The sequence below is a fragment of the Anabrus simplex genome, chromosome 7 (genome assembly GCF_040414725.1).
Source record: "Anabrus simplex isolate iqAnaSimp1 chromosome 7, ASM4041472v1, whole genome shotgun sequence".
NCBI lineage: Eukaryota > Metazoa > Arthropoda > Insecta > Orthoptera > Tettigoniidae > Anabrus > Anabrus simplex.
The window spans coordinates 161,813,657-161,834,321 of NC_090271.1; the positions used below are offsets into that span (position 1 = coordinate 161,813,657).

Consider the following 20,665-nt stretch of genomic DNA (forward strand, 5'->3'; position numbering starts at 1 on the left):
TTATAGCTTGTACAGTAAAAATGATTCAGATATATTGGAAACTGCATTTTCTATCTTAGATCCTAATCAAAATGAACATCAAAGACAATAAACATGACTCAATTTATATCACACCAATTTATAACATGCAGTTCACTACATTATCCAGGCTCTTGAATGCAAACCAAAAAGAACAACATATTTGTTCTAATCCCAAACATATGCTACACATTATCTCACCTATCTGAACATTCTGTGGATGAAATCTATAACCTGAGCATCAAATAGCAGTTTTTAAAAACCGTGAAAGTCTGAGGAATGTTAAAAAAAAAGGATATCATTCACGCAACTTTCAAATGAGAAGGAAAGTCAGCATACTCTCCTTCAGTTTATAGGTTCTCAGCTATGATTCCCAGCTGGATTGGAGATTTTAATGGTATGTGGTTAACTCTTCTGTCTTGGGGACTGTGCGTTTATATTTGTCTTCATACACTTCTCTTCATCTACATAAAACACACACTACTAACCACCACAGATAAACACAATAATGATATACATCCCTCCACATACGGTTGGTACCCAGTAAGAGCATCCGTCCGTAAAACTGGGCCAAATCTATGCGAAGTGTCGACACCAATAAAGCGGGGAAGAGGCCAGGAAGAAGAAGAAATAGAGAGAAAAATTTCAATCCCCTTGAGAACATGGGTAATGCTTTCCAAACATGCAAGAAGAAAGTGATCACAACAGGTAGAAACTACCCTCAACTTTTCTATCTAGAAAATATCCTCCCTGCAGCCCCCCTAACAAAACACTTACCAACCACAAACAATATCTAACAGATGCCCCAGCACCTATATCATTAAGTGTTACATCCCGCTAATTCTTCCCTATGCAAGTGCTGCAATTGAAACTGAAAAGATGGGGAATCTTCCAGCATAATCACAGGTTGATCTGAAAACATTAAAAGTGATTTCATGCTGTAAGGCTGGCATCATAGCTGGAAGTGTTGTATAATCCCCCAAAGTCTACTTTAGAAGCAATGGTGGCCAGTAATTTCTAGGATAAGATTTGTTTAATATCATACAACTACACCTAATTTCAAATTTATAGCCTGTCCGAGTACATAACAAATACGTTCAGGAAGAAAAAGTCATTCCCATTACAGCAGGATACTCACTTCTTGTCTGTACTGAATGCCACATGTTCCTTTTTGTCCATGTCGAGAGGCAAACTTATCTCCAATCTGAGGTATTCTCACAGATCGTACTCGAATCTTACAAAACTTGTACCCTTCAGAGTTAAGGGTCAACATCACCTGGTCCACAATACCCGTTTCACTGTTACGAAGGAATGTACTTGCATCTCTCTTGGTGAAACGCTTTGTTGTTCCCTCCAACTAGAACAGAACACCAATGTGTATATAATGGCCTTGTAGTTAACCTATTACTGTAATTTAACATAAAAAGGAGAATGTTGGTCTAAAAATTTCCATTATTTTAACTGCTGAAATGTAATATTTATTATAAACATAGATATGAAGATTTATAATTTTCAAAAGAATTATAATTTTCAAAATTATTTACAAAAGATGTTAAAAGAAACAACATTAAAAGCCAAAATATATCTGTTGCTATTAAAAATAACTGAAAATTCCATGAAATGCTTTCAGCAGTGAATATTTTGTGAGCAACAACCATCAAAAATTTTCATTGACTGTGCTAGAAGAATTACTATGGAAAGAAGACACTTCACAATTACAAACAAGATACATTACAATAAAAACATGAAATTTTCTGTCACATTTCAGCATAAATCAATTTAAAATGTTTGTTGGCATATGATATGCTTTAAAGCAAGGAACAATACACAGAGAGAGCTACATCCTAATATTCACACAAACAGGCTTACAGTATTTTGATTCTCTTCTTGTCTTCCATCCAGTTTGCATTGGGACAGGAATTTGTCTGAGAATTCGAAAGTAAAAGTGAAGTTATATGCCATCTTGTGGCTAGTTAGGTAACTACAGTATAAATGCACAAAACATATTTATATTCGGGACTGCCCAAATATTCTCAGGATTTAAACGTTTTACAAGATAAGAGGTTAAGCATGTAAATGTGACAGTTCATTCATGAACTAAGGAAAATATATTGCCTATGTAGAGTTCTATTTACAGATTTCAGCTGGTCAACACACTAAGCAGGAAGTCCAGTTGCCTTGAGTAATAACTTAGAAATGTAACCGTGCTTCACTACAGTATTTTACATTGTAGACGGATCATCATCATCATCATCATTTTACAGTTCCAGTTTCCCGGGTACTGTTTGCGAGCCTCTTCCATTCTGTCTTACTGAGATACGTTCTGTTGTTAATGACGTCCTCCAGTGTCCTCCCCGATCTGCAATGTCCATCTTTACGACGTCCATCCAGTGGGTTCTTGGTCTTCCCACCATCCGTTTCCCAGCCACATGTCACTCCGATTTAACATATGCTGTCCTTGTTGGCTCCATCCTCATTACATGCCCAAACCACCTCAGTCTGGACATGCTGATCCGATCTAACAATGAAGTAACAATCCCAGCTTCCTTCCTAACCACATCATTCCTCAACTTGTCCAGTTTGGTCTTTTGACTTGTGGACCTAAGGAACTCCATCTCGGATGCCTGCAACCTTGATGAGTCTTTCTTAGTGAGGGTGCAGGTTTCAATACCAAAGGTTAAGATTGGTATGAAGTACTGATTGAACATCACCAGCTTTGATTTTGTTGGTACTTTGGGATCCAAGAGGAGTGTTCGTACTTGCTGGTAAAAGGTTTTTTTTTTTTTTTTTTTTTTTTTTGCTTTACGTCCCACTGACACAGATAGGTCTTATGGCGATGATGGGAGAGGAAAGGCCTAGGAGTTGGAAGGAAGCGGCTGTGGCCTTAATTACGGTACAGCCCCGGCATTTGGCTGGTGTGAAAATGGGAAACCACGGAAAACCATCTTCAAGGCTGCCGACAGTGGGACTCGAACCCACTATCTCCCGATTACTGGATACTGGCCACACATAAGCGACTGCAGCTATCGAGCTCGATACTGGTAAAAGTGAGAGGTCTTCTGCACTCTATTTGCCACCTCCTTTGTGGCTAGTGTATCTCGAGATATTACACTGCCGAGGTATGTATATACGGATATCGAAGTAAATTAATGTACGTGCAGTGAACAACATTTTTTTACATTCCATGCGTCTTAGCTTTATCTGAAGAAAAAAAAAAACTGCATGGACAGGTACCCACCCATATGTTGTTTCCAATGTAAAGTGTGAGTTATGGAGTTGTGATGTGTGATGATAACGGCAGGCTCACTTGCCTACTGCGCGGTCACAATAGATTTGGGGAGTTTTCATTACAATGGCAGGCCCCCTTTCCTAATTCCAGACAGATTACAGTCGAGGAGCTTTTAATATAAGGGCAGGCAACTTCCCTACTGCCAGCCAAAATTGAGTTGTGCTGTTATTATAATGACAGGCCCCTTTTCCTACTGCCAGTCACACCAAGTTGGTGAATTTCCATTAAAATAGCAGGTAACTATGCATAATGCCAGTCACATTTTAGATGGGTACTTTTGTTTATACTGGCCCAGAGCCAAACACAATCAGGTAGGGGAGTTTTGAACAAAACTGCATGTCCCTAGTCTTCTGTAAATCAAATCAAGAAGGGAATTATTCAGCATAATGGTAGGCCCCTCCTTACTAATGACAGTTACACAGGAGTTGGAGAAGGACCCCATTCCTACTGCCAGTCAAAGTTAGTGTGGGAAGTATTGACTACAATAGTAGACACACCCTTTCCTGATTGCTACAAATCGATGTCAATGTATATATATAGACATAGGAAAAGAGTATGCATATTTAGAATATTGCAGATCTTCATTTACAGATTAACTGCCGCTAAATAGTATGTCATATTGACAAGTGGATTCTACCATAAGACACCATATTTAGAGTCTAAATGACTGGTCCTTTGATATTTTCTCGTAGCTCATCTCAGCTAAGTCCATTGGGACTTGTGCTGAAAGACTGTCCGTTAATGATATCTCCCTTACTAATCCTATGATGTACGTGAGAAAAAAGTTTTAGAAATTGATTTCTATTAAGGATGGTAGATTTCCATTAATTTTGGATGTGCATATGTTGTGGGAGTGCAAAATCAAAGTTCTGGTTTTGGATACACCCCCTGTAAATTTAGGTATTCAGAAATAATATTGGCCCTAAAACCTACATAAGGACAGGTGAAGTCTCGTATTATTAGTTCAAATTATGTGGCCCCGCGAGCATCCTAATTAAATCACATTGTAAAAATCCTGCATTATACATTCCTCGAAAAATTATTCCCGGATCAATCGTCCAGAAATTTCAGTCCCATCAACGCTAAATCCTCGATCCGCCGTAAGACCTATCTGTGTCGGTGTGACGTAAAATAACTAGCAAAAAAAAAGAAAAAATCCTCGATCATGCGTTTTTTAAGAAACTGTATCTCGCGAAAGTACAGCTACAGCATACTTTCAGATCTTGGTGTTAAAGTCCCGTCAATGCGGTAACTTGAAGTACTGTACCGTACTGGAAAAGCGATCGGCGGTGAACTTGCATAAGGGACCATCTTAGCATCGCATTCGGGTGGTATTATTTAGAGAATCCTTGGAAATCATAAAGCAGAGAGTGTCCACAACAACTGGAAGGAGACAGAGCGCATTTCGACATTTCTACTTGAAGAAGGTACGAGTTTCATGAAATGTTCGTACTTGCAAAACGTCTAAGGCACATTATGTCCAGGGTTACATTCCCCTCCCCTCCTGAGTGTATCACCGAACACGTATTCGGCACTTCCCGCAGGGCACTGTATAGGCACGAATCGAAACTGCTCCTTCTTAAGTAACACAAATTTAGTATTTAATATTATCGTATACGATTATGTTACAAGTAACTAATTTCATTTTGTTCCATATTGGAGATACAATAAGTAAACTCTTTCAAGATTAAAATTATTGTGTCGACCTTTTCAATACAAATATATATTTTTAGTGGTTAAATTCTACAAGAATTAAACACACCAGTTAGGGACATGTTTCGCCCTAGTTATGGGCATCTTCAGCCTATATTAATCTTAAGGTCAAGAATTAAAACTATAAACATTGGAACTTGTATTAAACTAACTTAATACTAAATACAATTGTCTTATGCTATTTACATAGTTTACAATTTGTACAGTATGTACAATATGTGCATTAACTTTGCCAGAATTTATGAACAAGGAATTAACTTATTTTATAATGACTAGACTTCCAATTGTGGACTGGATTGATCACAGCATGAATTGGGGTTTCTCAAATTGTATTGACTAGAATTTATCACTGCTGAGTTGGGGTTTCTTTAGCTGTTATGGTCGCCTGAGTCGTAAGAATTTTTACAAAACCGGAATCTTGGTTAAAGTCATTAATATTCAATTTATAGTCCTTATGTTGCATTCAACGGAGACAACATTAGGGCCAAAAATAAGTGAACCTTATATAATTACCTTATATAATTGTATAATTATATAAGGTTCATTTATTTTTTGCCCAAATGTTGTCTCCGATGAGTGCTACATGTGGACTATAAATTGAATATTAATGACTTTAACCAAGATTCCGGTTTTGTAAAAATTCTTCCAACTCAGGCGACCATAACAGCTAAAGAAATCCCAACTCAGCAGTGATAAATTCTAGTCAATACAATTTGAGAAACCCCAATTCATGCTGTGATCAAACCAGTCCACAATTGGAAGTCTAGTCATTATAAAATAAGTTAATTCCTTGTTCATAAATTCTGGCAAAGTTAATGCACATATTGTACATACTGTACAAATTGTAAACTATGTAAATAGCATAAGACAATTGTATTTATTATTAAGTTAGTTTAATACAAGTTTCAATGTTTATAGTTTTAATTCTTGACCTTAAGATTAATATAGGCTGAAGATGCCCTAGGGCGAAACATGTCCCTAACTGGTGTGTTTAATTCATGTAGAATTTAACCACTAAAAATATATATTTGTACTGAAAAGGTCGACAATAATTTTAATCTTGCAAGAGTTTACTTACGATTATGTTATCGAGACCAGCAGAACAGATGTTGTAGGGTACCTTACATACATAAAGCCATGGGAGGTTTTGCGATTGCCTATTACTGTTTTCATCCTAATATAAGACTGGGAATTTCACGTTTCTGTGTTAAAATGTTATAAAAACTGCCTACTATGTAACATTTCACAGTTGTACCGACTTGTACAACGAACACGCTTTCCAGCTGAGCTCAAGGTCGTGAATAACTGTAATTTCGGAAGTGTTAATGCTATTTTTTCTCTTTCCAATTTGATTGTGATTAGCGACAGGCAGAACTGAATATAATGCATTCGAAAACTTGAGGATCGATACTTATATTCAAAACCATATTCTAAAGTTCAACATAACCTTTAAAAGTCAATGTAGGCCTAATTTACGGGGTACAAGATTTCCATAAACTGACTACGAACAGTATACCGGTGACCAAATTACAATGGAAGATTAAAAAAAGGGATTTCGCCGTTATGTTGGGCGCTTTGGTATCTAATGCGCTTTATTTTATTAGATTAGAGAATTTAAAACTACTTGTGGTCAATTGTTGTTTGGCGTTACGGGTATCAGATTAAAAAAAAAAAAATTGTTTCTGGCTGATCAAAGTTGTGGAACTGAAAGAAATTTCTAGAGGAAACTGACAAAGTTTTCCCGGTAAAATTGAATGTGAAGTTTCGAGATTTTTAAGTCGCGTACCAGTAACTCATGTTTGAAGCCGGCGGTCTAACTTGCCTGTCTCTCACCCGGAGGGCCCGGGTTTGATTCCCGGACAGATCAGGCATTTTTACCTGGATATGAGGGCTGGTTCCAGGTTCACTCATTCTATGATTACAGATACCTTCAACTGAGGAGTTATTTAATGGTGAGATATCAACCCCGGTCTACAGAGCCAGGAATAACGGCCGAGAGGATTAGTCACACTGACCATGCGTCACCTCGTAATCTGCAGGCCTTCGGAACAAGCAGCAGTCGCTTGGTAGGCAGAAGGCCCATTGGGACTAGTTTGGTTTGGTTTGGTTTAGGGGTGTTTGTAAGATTATAAGTATATATATTTTATTTTTGTGATGTTTAGCCAAATTGTTGATGGTTCATTCGTTCCCGGATTTTCCGTTTTCCCTATTGTACAGTTTTTTTCCATGGTCCCTCCAAAACCGGAGAATTGAGGTTCCACTGTACCAAGTTTGGTAGAAATATATCCAGTAGTTTTCAAGTTATAAGAACTCAGACAAACAGACAGACACCAAAGCTAAAAAATATGCAGAATGTCATTATTTCACCAGAAACGAATAACTGTATGAAAATTTTGGCAAAATAGTCAATTACAAGATATTCGAATCTGTCCATATTGACAAATTTCTGTTTGGGCACCCCTGAGGGGGGCCTAATGTGATACCAGTACCGGTGCGCTATTGCGCTCCTCACCTGGTCTTTTCAGAACAATAAGTATAAGAATAATAAGTTTATAATTGATAATAATAATAATAATAATAATAATAATAATAATAATAATAATAATAATAATAATAATAATAATAATAATAATAATAATAATAATAATAATAATAATAATAATAATAATAATAATAATAATAATAATAATAATAATGAGATTTGAGTCTGTATTATGTATTGCTGTAACATTTGGCTTAATTGAAATCTTCGCTGTTGTTAGTCCATGGCTGAGTTGTTGTGTGAATAGCAATTGTGTGTATCGGTAAGTGGTAGTACTGGATGGTAATCCATCCAAGTGCTGACCACTTCCAATGTTGCTATCTGTAAACAGTGAGACTGTTACCAACCGTGTTGTGCAGTGACTACCACTTAAGTTAAACAGTGAGTTTACTTTAGTGTGGGTGTGCGGATGTTAATTTTGAATAATAGCATCGTTGAGATGCAGCGTGTATGGCGTGTGCACCGCCTCGTCTCCGAGAACCACTGCTTCATCTTTGTGCTAGGAAGGCCGTTTGGTGTTAGAAGACCTGGTGATGGTATGTTATGAGGAAGTGAGCACTTTTTTAAGCTCATGGAGGGTGGGTAGTGTATCTTGGCGGTGTGCGGTATATTGTTACTTGGGTTGGGGTTTTTCAGGGGACTCAGCTACTCAATCCACCGAGGTGGCCCTGAAGTGGGTTGGATTGGTTGTTGAGGAGGTTGACGAGTAATGCAGTAGGGTGTTGTTGACTTGGTTGCGGTTTGGGGGCAGGGAGGAGTGGTGGGGTTTTGCGTTTGGTGCTTGGTTTTGCACATGGTAGGAAGTGTTGTTGTGCCTTGGCTTTTGCGGTTACTGCTTTCTTGAAGTAACGGTATCCAGGGAACAAAGCCACGTTCATACAGGAGAAGCCAAATCTTGCTGAAAAATTCAGTCACCATTCAAAGACCTCTTCTGCAGCAGACCAACAGATCTCCTTTCCAGTATTTGGATGTACTGATCAGAAATAATCATCCTGCCAACTGGTACTAAGGGTCCCAGTCCTTTCATGTGTGAAATAATCCCCAAAACATCATCTTCATGGGGTGTTTAATAGCCTGTTGCAAATATGCCGAAGTTGGTGGCTCATTTTTGCTCAGCACATATACTGAACCCTCTGTCTCTGCACTTCAAAGCGACTCTCGAGAAAGAACTTTCTTCCAGCATTCCACTGTCCAATCCTGATGACCATGTGCCCGTAAGAGAAGTTTTCTAAGCATTTCTCCTGTTAAAAGGCATCTCTTTACAGATTTGCAAGCTTTACTTCCTGCTGCCAGAGGTCTATGACAAACATAAGAAATGTGCAGATTCACTCCCCTTTCCCTCAATTCGCGAGTCAATTCCATCATACCCACACTGAAAGTTATAGTCACTTACACAAAATCTATAGTTTGTTATAACTCATAAAATTATAGTAATAATCATTAATGAGACCTCAGTGGCTTGTACAATTAGGTGACAGCATTTCTCTGTTGTATTCCAAGTTCAAATCTTATCAACCACTGTATGTGAAATTTGCAACAAACAAAACAGATGCAAGACAAGTTTTCTCCAGGATCATTTTTTCTAGTCATTTTAATTCTATTAACACTCCTCAATTATTTATCATTGCCCTGGAGGAGTGTAATTGGCTTCATCAGCCTGAACACTAGGCTGGAATCAATATGGTTTCATCCATTCAGTACTAATTACTAGAGCCCAGATTGTATGTAATATAAAAATAACAAATATGTACATAAATATGTAGCTAAAACTGACAAAATATGTAGTTAAATATGTAATAAATAAAAAATATGTAATTAATATCTAAGCTTTATTTGTTGGATTTCATTTGATGTATTCTTATACACAGAAAAGGAAACGAAACTAAAGAAAAGTTAAAATTCAGATGTTAGTCAACCTCTAAATTTCATTTGGAGGTGCAGTTAATAACTAAATGTTTTTCCAAATTTTCTGCAGTCATCCAATGCCTTCTCTCTGTTAGGCTGCTCTTATATATATAAAAAGACCTTTCAACTTCACATAAAGTCACAGGCATGTATTTCAAATTACCCGGCAAAGAAATATTTAATTGTAGACTTGCTGAAGCAAGGAAGGTCCTTATTAAGAGAAAATAAATTTCATCTCATAAAAAACAGATATGCTTATTAGAAAAATCTTTCTGTAGACTTTTGTATGAAGTGTAGCTCTTTATGGAAGTGAAGCATGGAAAATAATCAAAGAAGAAAGAAAGAAAGAAAGAAAGAAAGAAAGAAAGAAAGAAAGAAAGAAAAAGAAAGAAAGGGAAAAGGCGCTTTTGACACGCAACATTAAACCGAGGACTGGCGAATGGATCACAAAAGAAGTCACTAAATCTGAGAGGACAACAATGTGACAAAGTTTGTGCAAGGGAAGATTGATAGACAGCTCGAGATACCCAATACTTGCACCGTCAACATACCTAAGGGTGCGATTCTTTCACAAAATATCTCACTTTAAATTATTTTTAGATGTTAGAGACTTAAAAACTATTTTCAAGTGTTTAATTAAAAAACTTAAATCAATGTAAAATTAGTGAAAAAATAATTGTTTTCTTTCAAATGCGCAATATCCTTCAAAATATTTAAAATATATAATATTTATCAAAATATTTATTATGTACCAAAATATGTAAAAAATGTGTAACTTTAAACTCCTCGAATAATAGTCCTTTTAGTGTGATTCGCCGACATTTTAGCTTTTCTGTAGATACATATACGGGAACAGAATATGTAATTATATATAATCTGGGCTCTACTAATTACACATCTGAAGGTGAAGTACTAAACAGACAATCTACAGTATGTACTAAAATGTTATCAATTAACAACTTATAGCGAGTGAATAATTACGGTACATCACTACTTAAATTTCTTTTTTTTTTTTTTTTTTAAAAGTTACAGTAACAGCAATTATAGTAAAAACAAGTGCTAATACTGTAGTTCAACAGTAGGGTTCTAAGAACTAAATTTTACCATTTGATCTGTACTGAATATGATTTTCAGGAATGTACATTCAAGTAATCCATTCACTAAAGATAAGGCAAAGGAATAAACAAACTTATACTTTTCTAAATCACTATGACTACTGCTGCTGCTATAAAAGGAACTTGAGGGGTTGATGTTGTTCAGTGCTATGAGATACTTGCAGAAAAGGTAGAGCAAGGGAGGTTAGTGTCTTCAAATACAGAATGGTTATTGCGACGGACGAAACATTCACGGAATAAAGTATCACATAAATACGGTTGAAAATGAGGTTTCGTAAATTACACAAGCACGTACAAATTTATCCTTTATCCTAGGGGAAGAGTATTGGCCATACTAGAGATTATGTTAGTCAAAAATTGGAAGAAGTAAAAATAAATTGGAAAATCGGAAGAGGAGTTAAAAACCGGAAAGTTTCCGGGTAAATCAGAAGGGTTGGCAGGTATGCAGTAAGCAATCAGTCAGGGCCATTTTCAGCCTTCTCAAATTGAGAATGTGACTGAAGTGGAAACAGGAAGAGATAACCACAACTAAATAATGTCCGGGCAGGCTAAGTGTTGACCGACGGACCATCAAGCAACGAAGAAAGGCGTACGGGATAATCGCATGACATCATATGATACTATCACCCATGATCTCCACAGAGCCATTAAATGTGCACTGGAAGATCACACGACTGGGGTTCAAGGTTCAGGCACCAGCCCACGTATCACACACATTTCACTAGAGAACTCTAAGCACTGCATTCAGTGGTGTAGAGTACTGCCACTGTTATGGGGATGACCAGGGATGCATGATTTGGACTGATGAATGACTATACAATGTGGCAGTCATATGGGAGAGTGAGTGTGGCGAACGATACATGCCAGCCTTTACAATTCCTACAGTGAAGTACAGCAGAGGTGAGATGACAATATGGGAGAGATTTTCATGGAAGGGACTTTGTCTCCTCGTAATACTACACAGCACAAGGATATAAGGACATTTTGGCCTACTACAGATGGCAGAAAACCAGTTCAGAGATGGTTACTGTTTGTTTCAGCATGATAATGCTCTGTTTGCATGTGTTTTGTGGACAGTAAGATTCTAGAAGTGGAGTGGCCAGCCCAGAGATTCGACTTCAATACTATCAAACACCTCTGGGACAAACCACTACAGCGGCTTCACTCCAGACGCCAATGACCCATATTACTAATTAAACTTGCTACAGCACTGCAGGAAGAATGGTTTGTCATTCCCCCGGAGATATTTTGCAATCTGCTAGAAAAGTCTCCTCCACAGTAATCTAGTCATCATAAAAATCAAGGATGGGTGTGGGGCCTAATGTCCACTGAAGGGAAGTATATCCGAGGAACACTTAAGAGGACAATTTCAAGGAGATTTCTAGATGCTTTTGACCATTCCATGTTGGAACTAGAATATGTTATTTATCAATAAAATTATTAATAAAATAGTACCAACTCACTGTTAATGAGTGACTTAATAATAATTACCTCATCTTCAGTATCAGGCAACATTATTGTCTTTCCAATGACCACATCATCTCCAGAAACTCGAATTCCAGGTGCAATGATGCCGTCATCATCCAGCTTATCATAAAGAGCATTCCGCATACCCTAAACAAAAATTTAACAGATGCAAATTTTTCATAAACCACAAGAAAGAAAGAAAGAAACAGTAATAGGAAAATAAATTGTGCTAACTGCACCAGAAATGAACTGGATGAGATACTTTAATAGATATCTCTTTTCACAAACATGCAATATTTTCCAAAGGCTTTAAAGAGTCATTGCAAAAGTCTTCAGTGAACGTTTCAAAAAAAATCATCACCTGGCATGTCTGTCTTGTAGGTTTCTCAAATTGTTCTTCTTGGTCACCAATACGCTTAGATTCAGCATCCTTGTAGGATCGGAAGAAAACAGACCTTTAAAGAAAGGACGATTAAGTTTAAAATTAAGCAATAAATTGATAAACAACTATATTTATGTACCAATAACTCCAATGAATGTTCTAAATATTAGGCAAAAATCTTGACCTTAAAAATTAAAAGAAGCAAATTTGCTCGCAACTGTAACATGCACTTTAAGGTCTGGTAATTTACATGCTTGTGAGTGCAATATGAAGCATGACCTAAGAAAATGACAAGCAATAACAATTCATCTCCTAACTACAAGGTCTTTTTTGTTAGCTTTTGACGAGTATCTGGGCAGCTATACGGAATGTGATAGCACAGCCAGGTGACTCATTTGCCAAGAGATATATCACCTTTCATGTCCGCCTAAGGGGATCTAATGCAGTAGCGATAAGTCCTGTTTAATGTCTTCTTCCTTGGCCTCTTTCGATCACTTCAGTCAATCATTTTCTGGTCATCTTCTTTGATATTCATTAATTCATTTATTTAGCTTCCATAGACTGTACAATTACATTTTCTTTGCAAATTGCCCAGTAACTTTCCATTCGTTCTCATCATTTCTTTTGTTTCTCATCTGTAAATACCCTTTTCATTGTATGTTGTTTGTCTATTTTTGGTTTAAATCTTATTTTTATTCTTTTCAGTTTCTTTAAATTTTCTGTTTTGTTTTGCAAATCATCCAGAGTTATTTGTAGTTCTTCCATATCTTCTCTAATTTACTTAATCCATCCTACATGTTGCTTCAGATTCTGGAGTTTCTCTACAATTTTTCTTGGTGATCTGGTTTCTGGTGCCCTCATAATGTAACCAAAAAGGAGGAGATCCTCTTCTTCTGTTTAGAATCTGTGATGTTGAACTCCAGTTCTCTGTACATCACTTCATTTGGGACTATCCACCACTGTCCATCTTTTTGATATTTTTCATTTACTGTATGCATACCCTTGCTATTCTTCTCTCTACTTTTAGGACTTTGTTGACTGTTTCTCTGAATTACTTCAAAAAGAGTTTCACTTCCATATGTCACCTCTGGTTAAACCACCATCTTGTAATGTTTTAATTTTGTTTTGATCAATAGACATTTTTTGTTGTATGTAGACCATGTTAATTTTTGAGCTTTTCTTGTTTTACTAGTTCCTTCTTGCCATGCAGGTTTCTTGTTCAAGTTGTATGTTATAATTTCTCCTAGGTATTTAAATTGTTCCACTATTTTTACTTCCCTGTTATGTACTGTTATGTGGATCTGCTACCATTATCTCAGTTTTTTCAAATGATATCTGGAGTCCTATTTTTTGTGCTATATTTTGTAGACTTATTTGATTTCACACTTCTTGAATGTTATTAGCCGGTAATATTAAATCGTCTGCAAATCCCAAGCAATTTAAGTTTATTTGATCTTTCTTGGTTCCAATTTTTATGTTCTTAGGATTTTCCTTGTACCATTCCCTCATCACATATTCTAGAACACAGTTGAAAAGTGATGGCGATAAACCATCTGTCTTAATCCTGTTTTAATCGTAAACACCTCTGTGGGGTCAAGTGAACTATAGATTGTGACAAACTACTACAACTTCAATTTTCAATGTTTTCAAGGAGTAAAAGTGTATTGTATTGAATCTATTATAACGAGTATGCACGTCAGGATTTAAATGGAAAAATTCAGTCCAAGTTATGCAGTAATCTATTTCATAGTGCAAGTGTAAATCTTACGGAGGAGGATGTGAAAAACTTGCGATCCAATGACGAGATGTGGTTATGTAGTAATTGTGAGAAAACTCCCCGTGGTAACATGAGTGATCAGGAGGGCAGTAAGGTTGTAGAAAATGTAACGATTGTAAGCGAGATATATAGACTTCTGTTTTCAATTAGTAAAGAAGTTAAGAAATCGTGTAAGAATCTTGAGGTAGAGCTTGGTAAATCACTGAACTCTGTTCACGAGAAACTGGAAGAAAACTTTATTCTACTCAAGAGCCATGGAGAAGAACTGAAATCATGCAAGGAAATTATTGAGAGCCTTAAATCACAGAACTGTGCATTAAAGAACAAGATGAGCAACTTAGAGCTACAAATAGATGATCTAGACCAATATGGAAGGCGAAATACACAGGAAATACATGGGATTCCTGAAACACCAAACGAAGATGTGATCTCCTTAGTGAAAAGTGTAGGTCGGGCATTAGATGTTACTATGACAAAATATGATCGACACGTCATAGGTTAAAAAAAGCCAGTACGTCAACCTAACGCAGAAGTTAGTGTGAAAATTGTCAGAAGATTTGACAGGGATATGTTTCTCCAGAGGCGTAAGATTAAACGTAACTCGAGCTGTGCTGACACTGGACTTAACCTCTGGGGGGGGTCTATCTATGTCAATCAAAATTTCACTTAAAACAGAAGGATTATTTTCAGTGAAGCCAGAAAGGTAAAAAAGGGAGAGAGATTTTGCATATTTGTGGGTGGATAATGCAGGAAATATTAAACTTAGGAAGAAAGTAAGTGACACCTATATACTCCTAGAACGACTGATGATGTTAAGAATTTGGTATGATTTAGATGGCTGTAAAGGATAGATGTTATTTTACTATCAGAATGTTATAGGGTGACATACACACAAGTGTCCTTGTTAGTAATTATGACATGATCATGGCAACAGTCATGGTTGAGGAAGAGCGTATATAAGGGGGAAATATTTGATACAAGATATAATGTATTTTGGTGGGATCGTGTTCATAAGAAGGATGTGGTGTTTTGATAGCTATTGCTAATACTTTTAAATCTGTTCTTGTAGAAATTGATGTAGAGAACATCGAATGTGTCTGTGTTAAATTTATTTTAGGTGAAATGGTATGTCTCCTGGCAACTGTTTACTTTCCACCAAACTCTGATCTACTGTAGAAATGTATAATTTTTTTTTGCAGTATTTGAACATACTGAATTCATACAACATTATAATATTATTATAACGGGTGATTTTAACTTACCTTTGATCCCTGATAGTAACTATAATTTACTTGACTGTGGACCAAAATACCCTGCTCTGGCTAATTTTATGCTTTACTCAATCAGTTCGTTTAATAATGTAAAAAATGCCAATGGTAAAACACTTCATTTAGTCCTGTCCAACTATCTAGGAAATATTAATGTATTCAGAAGAGATTACCCCACTTGTGAATGAAGATTCTAACCATCCTGATTTATATTTTGAACCGGTTAATATTCACTGCTCACAGTTTACAGATGGTTCCTATACGCGAAGGTGAGTACAAAGACGCAAAACAAAACTTAAGGCAACTAAATCAGCGGGATTTGATCACATACGTCCTTACATTATTAAAGGATGTGCAGAGGTGCTAATGGTTCCACAATGTGCCATATATAATTTAGACACAAATATTTCCTGAAATTTAGAAAACAAGTAAAATTAACTCCGATCCTTAAATCTGGTAATAGTTCGATAATTGAGAACTACAGAGCTATCTCAATAATATGTGCTCCAGCAAAGCTCTTTGAACAAATACGCTTAGAATATTTAATCATATCAAACCAAACATATCAGAATTTCATCATGGGTTTTATCCCAAGCACTCTACTACGACTAATCTTATGAACTTTATTCAGGATGTTTCTGATTCAATGAATGAAGGGCTTCCTATAGATGCAGTTTATACTGACTTTGCAAAAGCTTTTGATAAAATTGATCATGGTATAGGGTAAGGTAAGGTAAGGTAAGATAACTCTGTGATATCAAGAATTTCCTATATCACGACGTAGCTTGAAATCTGAATGTCTCCAAACTCCATCACCAGATGGCAGAATAATGCAGGACTCCTACAAGGTAGCTAACACCATCTGTAGGTGCCTGTGTGAGATTTTACAGAGTCCTTTGTGAGTACTTGAAGTGTCAACACACCATTTATTTGCAGTGAAAGCAGTGTTGTGCAATTTAATACATTACTAAGTTTTAATGTGAATGTTCAATATGAACTAGAGTTACAGATCAGATACTAATAATTTAGATATAAAAATCACAAACAAATCATGCTACAGGGTAGAGGTCAATGAGCTTAATAAGATTATAGTTTTTCTTAGGTTTTGCATGTGGTGATGGCGCCCAAGTAGAGTAAAGCGGCTCACTCCTACATGTCTGTAAGCATGAAAGAAGCGCTGCATCTGGTTAAGGAGGAAGGCTGGACAGTTTACAAAGCTAGGGAACAATTTGGAATCCCATGTAGCACGCTCAAGGATTATTGTGTTAAATTCTTAGCTGATCCCCTGTGTGCCACCACTGCTAAAATTGGAAAGCCCCTTGTCAGTCCATCTGAGCTAGAAATTAAATATCGTCGCCATAACACCTATCTGTGTCAGTGCGACGTAAAGCAACTAGCAAAGAAAAAAAAAGAAATTAAATAGTAAATTATGTTACAACAATGCAATCTTTCGGCTTCGAACTTACAACCAACCAGGCTAACCAAGCCAGAACAGGCCATCAATGTCAGGAATGAAATCCACAACTGGGCCCAAGCTGAAATCCATGCCGCTACACATTTTCAAAGCCTTATTTTGACCACATTTTTTGTCCTATTGTAAAGAGCTTCAGTAACTTTTCCTGATTACCGGTCAGAATCTGCGTCATTGGATAGGACGTAGGTAACGAGTATACCTAGAACCGCCGGAGCGGTCATTTTGACCGCTGTATTGATTATCATAATAAAATGTGTTAGAACATGTGCTTATTCCTCTGGTTGAGATAAAATTTGTTTATAATTATTCTCCCTGCAATAATGTAAGCACAACAATGAAACTCTGATAGTCTATGCACGGCCATTGTTCAATTTCCTCTTTATTCATTTATTGAAAGGCGGCTACGAGGGCTAATGGGTCACTCTCCTCTGAGAGTAGCGAACATTCTTCCGCTCTCACAATCCCCTTCAAGGCCTCCCTCACCCCTCCTCTCTCCGTGAGCCAATCACAACCTTGGGACAAATGTCCACTAATCTCTCTCAGCAGTCTGGAGCCACAGCTTCGTCAGTTTGTCACAGACCATGGCTCGTAGACCACCGTTCCTTACCGATGAAGAATTACTCACCCAACTGCATAACATTCCAGATGATATGTCTGAAGTTGAATGTGACCCAGATGTAGAGGACCTACGAGAAGAAGCTGCGGACGAAGATTACTACCAACCAAGTGTCCATTCTGAAAGCAGTGATTCAGATGATGCTGAATACCAAATTGTTGAACCAGGTAAGTTACAATAATGATATACGTTATCTTGATGTCAACATTTCAACTTTGGTATTGAAATTCAACATTTAGACTGCAATTACGCCTGGTATAGGCCGAGAACTGAAAGTTATCAATTGTTCTATTACAGCAGCAGAAAATGTAGTACGAAAAGCTGGAAATAAGAGGGGACGAATCAACACAAGCCTCCCAGGAACAAGTAATACGTTACTAGGTACAGACGGCATCACGGAGTGGACTGTAGGAGAGTTTGGGAAGACTACACCTGGCAGGATGGCTTGTCACAACATCTTGAAAGAAAATCCAGGACCTACTCCATATTCAAAGCGGCGTGTTTCTGACGACAGTGTAGCGAGTGCATGGCGTCTTTTTATTGATGAATCTATATTGAAACACATCAAACACTGTACGGAAACGGAAGCAAAACGTATTCTAGGTAATGAATTGTGGAGGGTAAGTTTAGAAAAACTGGAGGCATTCATTGCCTTAGTGTATGCTCGTGGTGTTCTTGGAGCCAGTAACACTGAACTTGATGAACTCTGGTCTAAAAAGTGGGGGCCACCATTCTTCAGTGAAACAATGGGGAGGAATTGTTTTCAAGAAATTCAAAGATTTTTGCGTTTTGACGTCAGAACTACAAGATCAGAATGTTTGAAGACTGATAAATTTGCGTTAGTATCAAAAGTATGGAACAAATTCATTGAAAATTGTCAATTGACCTATATTCCAGGTGAAAATCTGATGGCTGATGAGCAGCTTTTCCCAAGCAAAACAAGGTGCCCATTCTTACAGTACATGCCGAACAAACCAGATAAATTTGGAATTAAGTTTTGGCTTCTTGTGGACGTTGACTCAAAGTTTCTGTGCAATGGGTTTCCTTACCTAGGAAAAGACGATCTCAGAGGACGTGACGAGACTCTTCCCAAAAGTGTAGTAATGAAGTTGATGGAACCATTTCAAAAGAAGGGGCGAAACGTGACTACAGACAACTTTTTTACAACAGTGAAACTTGGTAAGAAGCTGAAAAGTAATGGTACGAGTATTGTTGGAACCATTAGACGATCCGATCAAGGAGAGAAATACCTAAAGCTGTGAAGGCTATGAAAGCTAGTCTTTACGACTTAACTCTCCTGAAACATTCCAATGACACACTTACTGTTTATCAAGGTAAATGAAACAAGAACGTCCTTCTATACAGTACTTTGCACTCAGAAGTTGAACTTCCAGCTAATCCCGAAAGAATTCCCGAAACAGTAGACTTCTACAACAATACAAAACATGGTGTGGACGTAGTGGATCAAATGGGAAGAAAATATACTGTTCGATCCGCTACCCGAAGATGGCCTGTTCATGTATTTCATAATATTCTTGACTTGGCAGCTATCAATTCCTGGATCATTTTAAAAAAGTGACCAGGAAGAAGATCAGTCGCCGAAATTACATCCTGAAGCTAGCAGAGGAGCTTCGTATGGAGTACATGGAATCAAAACCTAAGTATGTGGAAAGAGAACCCGAATTTAGGGAGCCTGTGGAAGGAAATGTACAGAGGAGGCAATGCCAAATGAAGAAATGCAGGAATAAGACAAACTTTACTTGCAGAAAGTGTAAACAGCGAGTGTGTGGTTCTTGCTCAAAGGACATAACTAAGGTCGTGGTATGTAGTTCCTGCTTCTAAAGATGCAGAATTGCATCAGCGTGTGCAAATACACTAAAGGAAAAGAAAGACAGTATTTCAAAAATATGGTGTGGTACGTGGATTTGGCAAACATGTTTCAGGTCATAAATTACACTAAATAAAATATTACAATAATTTTCTTTTCTGTTAATGTGTAATAACTATGTTACAGTTTATACTAAAAGAATTTGAAGTAAAAGCAATGTTTGTTTATTAGATAAGTGTGTTTTAGAGAAAAATATCTGTGTTTGTAATAAATTAGGAAAATATTACATTTGCAATACAATGAAATAATTTGTTTCTTTTCTGCTTTAGATCCCATAATTAATGTTTTATAAACTTAGTAACACATGTTTGAAAGTATGACAATGAGTTACTATACGTATTTAGAATAAAAATAATAATTCCAATACAGCGGTCAAAATGACCGCATCGGCGGTTCTAGGTATACAATATGTTCCGGCGGTTCTAGTGTTAAAAATATGTTAAACGACAACTGTGGGGCATGTTGAGGTTTTTATGCAGATGACGTCAGGAAGGAAAATGGGGCCAAGTGGATTGAATGCCAGTTTTGTCATGTTTGGTACCATGAAAAGTGTCAAAAAGTGATAATGAAAAGTGGCGAAGTGATAGACAAAGTGTATTTTATGTGCGGTGGGTGTGAGATTTCTGCAACAGTAACTAGAACTGGGATTTGTTTTGTCATTTTTGTTTTAAAATATTTAAGCCCTACACCGTAGCAAATCTTAACTGCAACATAGGAAACTGAAGGATACTTAAAATGGATATATAAACCTATTTTATATCACAAACATGTTTCTATTATGAAAAAGCACAGTCCTTTGTGAACAATTTATTGTCACGTAGTTACTTGAACCCTATCACGGTATTACCAAATTTCAACTGTAAATTTTGTAAATAAATTCTTGGTATTAAAGATTGGGTGTTTTTCAAAATTTAACCACAATGTGCTCCAAAACTATCCCTCTTTCAACTGAAGAGTGATCATCCCTGTGAAAAAATTTCAGTACACAATATAAAAAAACTTAGTATCACAGAGTTACCTTACTTACCCTACTTTTGAGTAAATTACCATGGTTTATCTTCTGAGTTTTTAAAATTAATTTCCTCATATCTGTCAGACAGAAAACAATTTGTATCTTATGCACAAAATACTTCATTCCAGTTCAAAGTTAATTCTGGAGTTCCTCAGGGCTCAAACATTGGTCCATTGTTCTTTTTAATATTATTTTATAA

At 36.8% G+C, this 20,665-nt stretch overlaps 1 protein-coding gene across 1 annotated transcript in view; it reads right to left on the bottom strand.

Moving 5' to 3' along the window:
* Positions 1 to 20,665, bottom strand: part of LOC136877404 (DNA-directed RNA polymerase II subunit RPB2) — a 247,864-nt gene that overhangs the window by 66,190 nt on the left and 161,009 nt on the right. The window contains exons 15-17 of the mRNA XM_067151413.2: positions 12,411 to 12,504; positions 12,074 to 12,196; positions 1,157 to 1,375 (exon numbers count right to left, since the gene is read on the bottom strand). Of these exons, the coding sequence (XP_067007514.1) occupies positions 1,157 to 1,375; positions 12,074 to 12,196; positions 12,411 to 12,504 (436 nt within the window). The remainder of the gene's footprint in view (positions 1 to 1,156; positions 1,376 to 12,073; positions 12,197 to 12,410; positions 12,505 to 20,665) is intronic.